Source organism: Ostrea edulis, chromosome 4 (assembly GCF_947568905.1).
Source record: "Ostrea edulis chromosome 4, xbOstEdul1.1, whole genome shotgun sequence".
NCBI classification, from domain to species: domain Eukaryota; kingdom Metazoa; phylum Mollusca; class Bivalvia; order Ostreida; family Ostreidae; genus Ostrea; species Ostrea edulis.
The window spans coordinates 21,671,183-21,683,590 of NC_079167.1; the positions used below are offsets into that span (position 1 = coordinate 21,671,183).

The window sequence follows — 12,408 nt, forward strand, 5'->3', positions numbered from 1 at the left end:
ATAACAATAGGGGTTTCAATGTTTTACATAGGAATATGTTACTATAAGTGTACAAAAGTTTTACATAGGAATATATAACAATAGAGGTTTTAGTGTTTTACATAGGAATATATAACAATAGAGGTTTCAATGTTTTACATATTAATATATAACAATAGAGGTTTCAATGTTTTACATAGGAATATATAACAATAGAGGTTTCAGTGTTTTACATAGGAATATATAACAATAGAGGTTTCAATGTTTTACATATTAATATATAACAATAGAGGTTTCAATGTTTTACATAGGAATATATAACAATAGAGGTTTCAGTGTTTTACATAGGAATATATAACAATAGAGGTTTTAATGTTTTACATAGGAATATATAACAATAGGGGTTTCAATGTTTTACATAGGAACATATAACAATAGAGGTTTCAATGTTTTACATAGGAATATATAACAATAGAGGTTTCAATGTTTTACATAGGAATGTATAACAATAGAGGTTTTAATGTTTTACATAGGAATATATAACAATAGAGGTTTCAAAGTTTTACATAGGAATATATAACAATAGGGGTTTCAATGTTTTACATAGGAATGTATAATAATAGAGGTTTCAATGTTTTACATAGGAATATATAACAATAGGGGTTTCAATGTTTTACATATTAATATATAACAATAGAGGTTTCAATGTTTTACATAGGAATGTATAACAATAGAGGTTTCAATGTTTTACATAGGAATGTATAACAATAGAGGTTTCAATGTTTTACCTAGGAATATGTTACTATAAGTGTACAAAAGTTTTACATAGGAATATATAACAATAGAAGTTTCAATGTTTTACATAGGAATATATAACAATAGAGGTTTCAATGTTTTACATAGGAATATATAACAATAGAGGTTTCAATGTTTTACATATTAATATATAACAATAGGGGTTTCAATGTTTTACATATTAATATATAACAATAGAGGTTTCAATGTTTTACATAGGAATATGTTACTATAAGTGTACAAAAGTTTTACATAGGAATATATAACAATAGAGGTTTCAATGTTTTACATAGGAATATATAACAATAGGGGTTTCAATGTTTTACATAGGAATATATAACAATAGGGGTTTCAATGTTTTACATAGGAATGTATAATAATAGAGGTTTCAATGTTTTACATAGGAATATATAACAATAGAGGTTTCAATGTTTTACATAGGAATATATAACAATAGGGGTTTCAATGTTTTACATAGGAATATATAACAATAGAGGTTTCAATGTTTTAGATAGGAATATATAACAATAGGGGTTTCAATGTTTTACATAGGAATATATAACAATAGAGGTTTCAATGTTTTACATATTAATATATAACAATAGGGGTTTCAATGTTTTACATATTAATATATAACAATAGAGGTTTCAATGTTTTACATATTAATATATAACAATAGAGGTTTCAATGTTTTACATAGGAATATGTTACTATAAGTGTACAAAAGTTTTACATAGGAATATATAACAATAGAGGTTTCAATGTTTTACATAGGAATATATAACAATAGGGGTTTCAATGTTTTACATAGGAATGTATAACAATAGGGGTTTCAATGTTTTACATAGGAATATGTTACTATAAGTGTACAAAAGTTTTACATAGGAATATATAACAATAGAGGTTTCAATGTTTTACATAGGAATATGTTACTATAAGTGTACAAAAGTTTTACATAGGAATATATAACAATAGAGGTTTCAATGTTTTACATAGGAATATATAACAATAGGGGTTTCAATGTTTTACATAGGAATATATAACAATAGAGGTTAATGTTTTACCTAGGAATATGTTACTATAAGTGTACAAAAGTTTTACATAGGAATATATAACAATAGAGGTTTCAATGTTTTACATATTAATATATAGCAATAGGGGTTTCAATGTTTTACATAGGAATGTATAACAATAGAGGTTTCAATGTTTTACATATTAATATATAACAATAGAGGTTTCAATGTTTTACATAGGAATATATAACAATAGAGGTTTCAGTGTTTTACATAGGAATATATAACAATAGGGGTTTCAATGTTTTACATATTAATATATAACAATAGAGGTTTCAATGTTTTACATAGGAATATATAACAATAGGGGTTTCAATGTTTTACATAGGAATATATAACAATAGAGGTTTCAATGTTTTACATAGGAATATATAACAATAGAGGTTTCAATGTTTTACATATTAATATATAGCAATAGGGGTTTCAATGTTTTACATAGGAATGTATAACAATAGAGGTTTCAATGTTTTACATAGGAATATATAACAATAGAGGTTTCAATGTTTTACATAGGAATATATAACAATAGAGGTTTCAATGTTTTACATAGGAATATATGACTATAAGTGTACAAAAGTTTTACCTAGGAATATATAACAATAGGGGTTTCAATGTTTTACATAGGAATATATAGCAATAGAGGTTTCAATGTTTTACATAGGAATATATAACAATAGAGGTTTCAATGTTTTACATAGGAATATATAACAATAGAGGTTTCAATGTTTTACATAGGAATATATAACAATAGGGGTTTCAATGTTTTACATAGGAATATATAACAATAGGAGTTTCAATGTTTTACATAGGAATATATAACAATAGGGGTTTCAATGTTTTACATATTAATATATAACAATAGAGGTTTCAATGTTTTACATAGGAATATATAACAATAGGAGTTTCAATGTTTTTCATAGGAATATATAACAATAGAGGTTTCAATGTTTTACATAGGAATATATAACAATAGAGGTTTCAATGTTTTACATAGGAATATATAACAATAGGGGTTTCAATGTTTTACATAGGAATATATAACAATAGGAGTTTCAATGTTTTACATAGGAATATATAACAATAGGGGTTTCAATGTTTTACATAGGAATATATAACAATAGAGGTTTCAATGTTTTACATATTAATATATAACAATAGAGGTTTCAATGTTTTACATAGGAATGTATAACAAGGGGTTTCAATGTTTTACATAGGAATATATAACAATAGGGGTTTCAATGTTTTACATAGGAATATATAACAATAGAAGTTTCAATGTTTTACATAGGAATATATAACAATAGAGGTTTCAATGTTTTACATAGGAATATATAACAATAGGGGTTTCAATGTTTTACATAGGAATATATAACAATAGAGGTTTCAATGTTTTACATATTAATATATAACAATAGGGGTTTCAATGTTTTACATAGGAATATATAACAATAGAGGTTTCAATGTTTTACATATTAATATATAACAATAGAGGTTTCAATGTTTTACATAGGAATATATAACAATAGAGGTTTCAATGTTTTACATAGGAATATATAACAATAGAGGTTTCAATGTTTTACATAGGAATATATAACAATAGAGGTTTCAATGTTTTACATATTAATATATAACAATAGAGGTTTCAATGTTTTACATAGGAATATATAACAATAGAGGTTTCAATGTTTTACATAGGAATATATAACAATAGAGGTTAAAGTTTTACATAGGAATATATAACAATAGAGGTTTCAATGTTTTACATAGGAATATATAACAATAGAGGTTTCAGTGTTTTACATAGGAATATATAACAAAATCCTTTAAAAATCTTCTTCTCAAGCATCACAGGGGCACAAGACACAGACATCCTCATGTAGTGTAGATTATTCACACCACGACCTCTGGAACTACAGAAGTAAAATTCTTTAACAATGTGTTAGATTTAATATGATGGAAGCATCCTTGTGTAGTGTGTATTTAAGTTTTTTATTGCCAAAAACCTTGAATCTAGGCCTCAATTGGGATTTAACATTTCAGGTGGGAAAATACAGTTACTCATGTCAGTGACATGGCCCTTGGGCCTCTTGATAAATCTTTACTGATGGTTGTATTTAAGTAGAATGTTGTTTTGTTGAACAGACCTGGGAGAGTCGGTATATGTTGTTGCTGTGGATTTCGGTTGTGTGTATGATTCCATTTGACATGGTCCGATTGGATAGTAATGTTGCCTCTGAGGACGGGGAGAAAAAACAGCCTGTGATGGACAGAATCCTGAACACTGCCAGGGTAAGAAATTCTTCAGGTCAGCTCCAACACAAGTCAGAGAAAGGGCGTGTATTTATTTCAGCCAAAAATTTCTGAATTGATTGGGGATGTTTAAGGTTGGTGTTAGCTTAATTCATTCTGAATTAGGGTCGATTAAGGTTAATGTTTTCTGAATTTCAGACTTTGGATGTTTGATTTTTTGTGTGATACAGGTTTATCTGACAGTCAATGACAAATGTCGAGATGCTGCTGCCTTTCTCGCTGCAAAGTTCTGTACTCGGCCGGATGTTCGACGAGATAAATTACCAGAGTTCCTGGACTGGTCCTTGCAAGTTCTTCACAATGCAAACAGTATGTATTCTAGAGTATGAATGTTGCAAACAGTATGTATACTAGAGTATGAATGTTGCAAATAGTATGTATGTACTAGAGTATGAATGTCTCAAACAGTATGTATACTAGAGTATGAATGTCTCAAACAGTATGTATACTAGAGTATGAATGTCTCAAACAGTATGTATACTAGAGTATGAATGTCTCAAACAGTATGTATACTTTGGAATCATTAGAATTCGTGGTGGCTCAATTTTCGTGGAATTCGTGGGTACCCCTCACCCACGAATTTACATCCTCAACGAATATACAATATATATTATATAGATACAATATATATTACAAATATATAAATCCACGAAATTACGTCCCTACGAACCCGTAAAAATTCAGTAATCCAAGAAAATTGGCACCAGGAATTTAAATGATTCTACAGTACTAGAGTATGAATGTCTCAGAAATTATTATACCCCCAGCAACAAGTTGTGGGGGGGTATACTGGAATCGGGTTGTCCGTCTGTCTGTCCGTCCGTCCGTCTGTAGACGCAATGGTTTCCGGGCTCTAAAGCATTATCCTTTCCACCTACCATCACCATATCATATATATGGACTACGCATGGGATGAAGATGTTCCCTATCAATTTTGGGGTCCAAAGGTCAAGCGCACTGGACATCAAAGTAGCAATATGGTTTCCGGGCTCTAAAGTGTTATCCTTTCCACCTACAGTCACCATATCATACATATGGACTACCCATGGGATGAAGATGTTCCCTATCAATTTTGGGGTCAAAAGGTCAAAGGTCAAGCGCACTGGACATCGAAGTAGCAATATGGTTTCCGGGCTCTAAAGCGTTATCCTTTCCACCTACAGTCACCATATCATACATATGGACTACCCATGGGATGAAGATGTTCCCTATTGATTTTGGGGTCAAAAGGTCAAAGGTCAAGCGCACCGGACATCGAAGTAGCAATATGGTTTCCGGGCTCTAAAGCGTTATCCTTTCCACTTACAGTCACCATATCATACATATGGACTACCCATGGGATGAAGATGTTCCCTATTGATTTTGGGGTCAAAAGGTCAAAGGTCACGTGCACTGGACATCAAAGTAGCAATATGGTTTCCATTTAAATTCTTTAATGGCTTTTTTCATCGCATGGAGATGCTGTGTTCCTAGATACCTTTTGGATCATAATACTGAAGTTTTACCTATTGCCAACACCCTTTGGGAGATTGGGGTAAGCGGGGGGTATTCTTAGTGAGCATTGCTCACAGTACCTCTTGTTTGCATTGTATCTCCTCGATATTAAAACTTTGTTTGGTACTTTGTAGTGGACACGATTGTTGGGAACAGCCAGGTTGGGGGTGTGTTAACAATGCTAGGTTTACTTTTTAAACTCGGAAAAAGAGAAGATCTGCTGCAGTTTGGTAAGAATGGGTTGAAAAATCAGCTGTACAAAAGTGATAATTATGAAAAATAATGAGAGTGTAACATTTAAACAATAAAATGCTTTCTTTGTTGTTTCATCGGGTGATGAAGGTAGCTAGCATTGTAGAAAAAATTCATAACCCGCTTGCGTGGGTTATGTAAATTTTTTTGCAATGATTGCTACCTTCATCACCTGATGAAAAAACAAAGAAAGACATTTTATTGTTTATATTTATATTTTTATGTATTTTTAAAAAAATATAAACTAGATTTAAGGTAGAGACCGATAGCAACCACGTGATCAGTAAAAATCGTGTATTTTCACGTGAAATTATTTTTCGGAATTCCGTACATCGCCATAGAGTAGTTGAAAAACAAAAAGGGGTTCCGAAAGTACAAGTTGTTGCTGTGACTGAATCGATGATTGAGAGGGTCGTCTCGACGAAAGATAGAGAAATTTGGCCATAGTTTAGATTAGGAATACGTCAATGTAATAATAGTGGACTAAATGTTTTGTCCGTGCAGAATGGCACTTTTTACCTCACGAAATTCACCACCATGCATAGCTGCGCTACGTAAACAAAGTTGTTGATGTAGCGTGATCGTGATGTCCGAGTGCTGCGAGTTTCAATACTGTTTATGTAGTCATTGAGAGTTTAAACAAAGTTTCTTCTGAGAAAAGAGGAATTCGATGGATGCATTCAACGTGGACAACGAAATCATAATTTCGTTTGGTAAGTGAAAAAAATGGCAAATTGAATTTGTATTCAACCCATTTTTCCTCTGCTATTTCACAACGCGATTTTATAATAACATCTATAAACGCACAACTTGGAGCTGTTTCATTTTTTGTGCATTTATGTATTCCATATGTGCCCAAAATATAACTCCTACATGTGCATGTAAATGGATGTCATGTATATGCCAGATTTGAAAAAAAATAGGGCTCTCACAAGTTGGGGGGGGGGGGGGAGTGTTGCACTAAAATTCTATTTGGTATAAATGATAGTACTTATAGTATCTTGAAATTTCATTGACCTAAGAGATATTTCAAATCTGGGGTTTCATGTTTCATACAAGCATGTAGGTCTACAAAACTTTATTTAAAATATTTGTAAAATCACAAGCCTCCCTCATAGGCAAATAAATGTCTTGTATGAAAATAAGATATGTATGTCCTTCTCTTGACCCACACTCCGTAAAGGAGACAGGTCTGATAAATCTAGAGTTGACTTGTTTTGATATTATTAGAATGAACTGGCAGTTTATGAAAACATATCTGTCATCTCATATTGTAATATGATAATTATGATGTTTATTCACCTCATTAAGGACCCGGGGGTGGGAGGGTATGTACAGTTTAAATAGAAGGTAACTATAACAATATGAAATAAATAACAATCATGCAGATGTACTACTACTGCAAGAGTTCACATTGCTGCACTGCACACATTTAACATACATGTAGTGTTACATATGTAATACTGATTTCAGACAAGATTTTAAAAATTAACGAATAAAATACATGTTATGTGTGTAATTTTCAATATATCAGCATTTTAAAGTTCACTGAACATGCATTGAGACACACAATTTTAAAATTGACATTGTCTGACACAGTATAATTAATGATTAATACTGACTGTGCAAATATTAATTATGATGATTTTTTTCTAAGCATCATCCTAAGGACCAGTGCAAGTTGAAATGGGCTTCCAGCCAACAACTTCAACAGCAATTTGTCATGAAAATCACCAAGAAAGGTACAATATTTTCTATCTTAGTAAGATAGAATTTTTCATTTTAACACCAGACATTTATAAAGACAATTCTTAGTATATTAGATATTCATCTTTTTTTCAATATTTGAATATACAGAATATATTTTTTATAACAGGTACTTCATTTACATTGATGATGTCATATCCCCTGGACCCCACAACTTTACAGGTTACAGAGAAAATTCAAGAACTTCTGCAAAATGTGGGACTTGGATAGAATCAATAATGTATTTGTGAGCCCAGAGCAATGGATATATTGTGCAACATACTATTCTAAAGTGTGAATTTAATGGAAAACAAGTACATGTACTCATGTATTACATGTCTTTTTTAAGACAATAATATTGAATAAATATAGAGGAAGTGTCATTGTTGATTATTCTAAGTTTTTGATATATCAAATTCAGTAAACATTTCTAAATGAAAATAAAACACCAATTTTATAACTTTAATCAACGTGTTTGAATTTCTCATTTTCTACCCCCACCCCCCTTACACACACAGTGCATATATACTGTGAATGCAATATGCGTGCATTCTAAGTTATCCAAGCGAGCTTTTGTTTCAGTGTGAGACTACAAGTAGGACTCATAAACTTATGAAGAGACATATATATTTGTGAGAGCAAGATAGCTGATATGAGCCTTGAGATCAATGGGTCGAGCCGCGGTGGTGGTCTAGAGGTTAGAGCGTTCGCCCCGCATGCGGAAGGCCAGGGTTCGAATCCCGGCCTCGACAGACCTGAGTTGTTGAAACAGGTAGTGACAGTTTCATTGCCAAACGCTCGGCATCAGGTGTGAATGTCACTGGTCCTCGGAGATGACCTTCAAAACGGATGCCCAGTGTCACAGTAGATGTGGCACGCTAAAGAACCCTCACTGCTCAATGGCCGTAAGCGCCGAGCAAAGGCCTAAATTTAAAGCCGTTCACCGGTCTTGGTAACGTCTCCATATGAGTAAAAAATTCTCTCGAGAGACGTTAAACAAGATACAATCAATCAATCCATGGGTTGATTGGGTGGAAATCTTTCCATTGATATTAAATATAAAGTTGTTAGGCCTATTTAAACATATTTGGTGCACTATGCTGTATAATCATATCAATTTCTTATAATAGGTAATCGTGTCTGGTTATTATAAAAAAAAATGTATGAAAAATAACTAAGTATTAATGCAATCATTGTGAGTGCAAAAAGGTCAATTGCAAGAGCACATACATAAATGCATTGGCGGATATAAGGGGTGGGGAGGGGGGGGGGGGGGGGGGGGCAACCGGCGCGAGCCCCCTAAAATTTTCAAGTTTAAAATAAATCGTGGTCTCTTGTTTAGAGAAATATCTACGATAAAAGAAGCCATAATTTCCTCCACTCTCAGAGAAATAAATGTCTGACAAAATCTTTTGATTTATTGAATTACTTTTAGTGGGAGAACTGCTATTTTTTCCAAAAACCCTTAAAGGCATAGGGTCTAAGACATTGGTAAAATTTTGCACGATCCAAAAAGGTGGCGAAATTAAAGATCATAACTAGAAAATCACAAAACGTTCTTCAGAATGTTTACAAACACATTGGATACGATAGTAATTACAAAATAATTCCCTGTTCTCATTTGCCTAAACTGGTACTCTGTTGACTTCGCATCTCTTATGTTTGTGTGTAGCCACCAATTAGCGGGGTACCAGTTTAATATATTGTCCTCCAGACAAATTTTTTATAAAGGGCTAAAACGTCAAAATGACTTCAATTTCAAAGCGCTGCAGCTATAGATAACTCATAATTAATACTACAAATTTGTTTTTTGGAGTTCTTCTTGCAAAATATTGTGATATCATTTTTAAGATAAAATATAGACCCTATGCCTTTAAAATTTGCGTTATTTTATTAATTTCACCTTATTAGAAATGACAGAAAATAATAAAAATGACTACATAGGAGACATATTTTAAGCCCTATAAAATCTGCAAAATCCAGGAGTTCCTGGGGAATCGCCCCCCCCCCCCCCCTTCAAGGCGGCCCCCAGACCCCTGCCTCACACAGTTGCACCCCCCCCCCCCCCACCCCAACTTCAATTCCTGATCCGCCCCTGAAATAGCTTATAGAAACCTTATTGTCATGTTCAATTTTCAAAGAGGTAATTTGGGAATGCTTAAACATTTTAAGTTAGGAAAAGATCAGTAGTTTATCTCTGCTGGCTGAATCTTTCTTCTCAATGCGCCGAGTGCAATTCATGACGTCTATGTTCCTGATCATTCTTTCTCCTCCATACCATGTAGTATATTAAAGGGGTTGGGTTGTAATGGAGACATTTGTTTTAACAAATATAAATTGTATTTCAATTTTTTGTGGGGATTTTTATTTGGAAAAACTCTTGATATTAATCATCAAATATGATGACATATGATAAATCTATATTCTGAGTGTAAGTGCACAAAGGTCAACAACGAGAACTACAACAAAATATAAGCTAAAATTTGAAATACATACTTTCTGTATTATATTTATTAATTTAAAAAAGGTATTACAAAGAATCTTCGAATTTCAGCAAGCTGTTTTTGATGGATTGTTTACAACATCTTTTAATAACCCTTTTTCTTACGAAAATGTGTAGTTTGTAAAAAGGGGGTGGGGTTAGGAATTTTTTGCTAGTTCCATATTGAACCCCATTATGGTGTATAATTTTTTTCATATATTTTACTTACTAATAGACTGACCACTTAATGAAATAAAATAAGAAATTTGATGGGTAATATTTTTGCAGCTTAAGCAAAGGTATGACTCTGTGTGCAAATATTGTGCACTGTTTTAAGGTAATTAACCAATGTAGCTCTGTTTAAGTAATGTTGTTGCATGTTAATAATGATTGCTGAACTTGAAATTGATGTGTAATATACAATTATGTGAAAGGTTGTTTGGAACCATATATGACAAGTTATGATCCTTTTTACAATAAAAATGTTACAGCTCTATTTGTATATTGCTCTCTACTTATTTTTCTTCACATTTTACGCTTTACAAGGACAAAGGAAGGTGTTATTAAAATCGCCATATTTCTCAAAAACAAGGTCGATTACCTACATTGATTTTTTATTATGTTTTATATCGAAGCTTCATCATAAACATATATCAAAATAAAAAAAATTCAATGGTTAAATTTTTTAGCATCAACCTATCAATCTCTACCTTAAGTATTGAAATATCTTAAAGTTGACTTAAATGGAACAGTCAATTCACCCTTTGACCTTGATGACACTACATATTTGGTAATGATTACACTGACAGGTGGTACTAAAAACCGGATCGTACTAGTTTGCAAGAAACATACATTCATTGTTGCTGATGAAAGCAATGCCAATTTCAATAGAAATATAAAATAAAAGATCTATTGAATGTAAATATTCTTGGATAAATGATAGAGCTGTCTAAAGTAACTGTGTATATTTCTCAGCTGAACCTGTGCTCCGAGTTGTGGAGAAGTTGGAATTGCATAAGAGCAAGAACACGCTTCTGCGGAAGGCTTCAATCAAAGTCACCCAAAGACTTGGATTGATATTTCTCAAGGCCAGAGTCGCCACGTGGAGGTACAGTGTTTGTTTTGTTCACTGAATTATTGCAAAATATTGATTCAGTCAGAAAAATTTAGTTATGAGGACCTACAGTATTTAAATTTATCTAGTACAGTGCAGATTTTGTTGTTGTCAAAGATATAACAATGAAAAGTAAATTTGATGGTTTTCAAAGATACCAGCGTGGAAATCGTTCATTGTTGGACAATCTTCAGAAGGAGGGGGTCGTCCAACAGATGAATCAGAAACAGGATGTGGAAGAAGAGGAAGGATATGATATTGCAGAGGAGCTGGAAGATGTCATAGGTAAGGAATGTTACACACAAAATTTCATTTTAAAAAACTGTACATATTCTTATTTTGTCTGACATAGACTTTTTCTGTTCCTTTACGTAATAGTGCTATATTGCATACAGTAAAACTTGGTTATAGCGAACCTCCAGGAACAGTGAAAACAAGTTTGTTATATTAATGATACTTCATTATATCCAATGAAATTTTTGTTATTTTCCTCTCATAGGGGAATAAATAATTTCGTAATAAGCGTATATTCATTAAAAGCGTGTTCGTTATAAGAGTATTTTACTGTATATTAAATGTTAATGAAGGAATAAATGTCGTGGTTTTTTGTATGATATACAAAGAAAGCAAGGGTTGATTTGTATAATTGGTGACATTGATTATCTTATGACTGTGTTGAGTATACAGATCTCATGACCATGTTGAGTTTACAGATCTGATGACTGTTGAGTTTACAGATCTGATGACTGTTGAGTTTACAGATCTGAAGACTGTTAAGTTTACAGATCTCATGACTGTGTTGAGTTTACAGATCTCATGACTGTTGAGTTTACAGATCTCATGACTGTGTTGAGTTTACAGATCTCATGACTGTTGAATATTCAGCATTTCGGATGTAATAGATGTCATTATTGTTGCATCACCTTGATTTCTTCTGTATTTTGTAGAGTATTTGCTTAGTGGACTCAAAGACAAAGACACAATTGTAAGATGGTCAGCTGCAAAGGGGTAAGTATTCAAACTGAATACTAGTGAAGTTGTACAGAAGAAATTTATGTATTTAAGGAATGACTTTAATTCTGGGGCAAGTTATACGAGTATAATTTGGTTTGGGTCAGTTTACGCTTTTAAAAAAGCGTAAACTGACCCAAACCAAGGTATAC

The 12,408-nt window shown here is 32.3% G+C and overlaps 1 protein-coding gene and 1 long non-coding RNA gene across 3 annotated transcripts in view; both read left to right on the top strand.

The window, feature by feature from the left end:
* Positions 1 to 12,408, top strand: part of LOC125669970 (tubulin-specific chaperone D-like) — a 69,513-nt gene that overhangs the window by 5,308 nt on the left and 51,797 nt on the right. Inside the window, exons 5-10 of the mRNA XM_048904853.2 lie at positions 3,990 to 4,136; positions 4,328 to 4,466; positions 5,786 to 5,881; positions 11,107 to 11,239; positions 11,400 to 11,530; positions 12,193 to 12,253. Coding sequence (XP_048760810.2) covers positions 3,990 to 4,136; positions 4,328 to 4,466; positions 5,786 to 5,881; positions 11,107 to 11,239; positions 11,400 to 11,530; positions 12,193 to 12,253 — 707 coding nt within the window. The remainder of the gene's footprint in view (positions 1 to 3,989; positions 4,137 to 4,327; positions 4,467 to 5,785; positions 5,882 to 11,106; positions 11,240 to 11,399; positions 11,531 to 12,192; positions 12,254 to 12,408) is intronic.
* Positions 6,149 to 8,032, top strand: LOC130054036 (uncharacterized). 2 transcript variants are annotated; one of them, XR_008802293.1, is made up of 3 exons: positions 6,149 to 6,616; positions 7,561 to 7,645; positions 7,780 to 8,032. It is a non-coding gene; the product is annotated as an uncharacterized LOC130054036 (long non-coding RNA). The 2 variants fall into 2 exon arrangements; XR_008802292.1 differs by lacking the exon at positions 6,149 to 6,616 and having other exon boundaries at positions 6,665 to 7,645.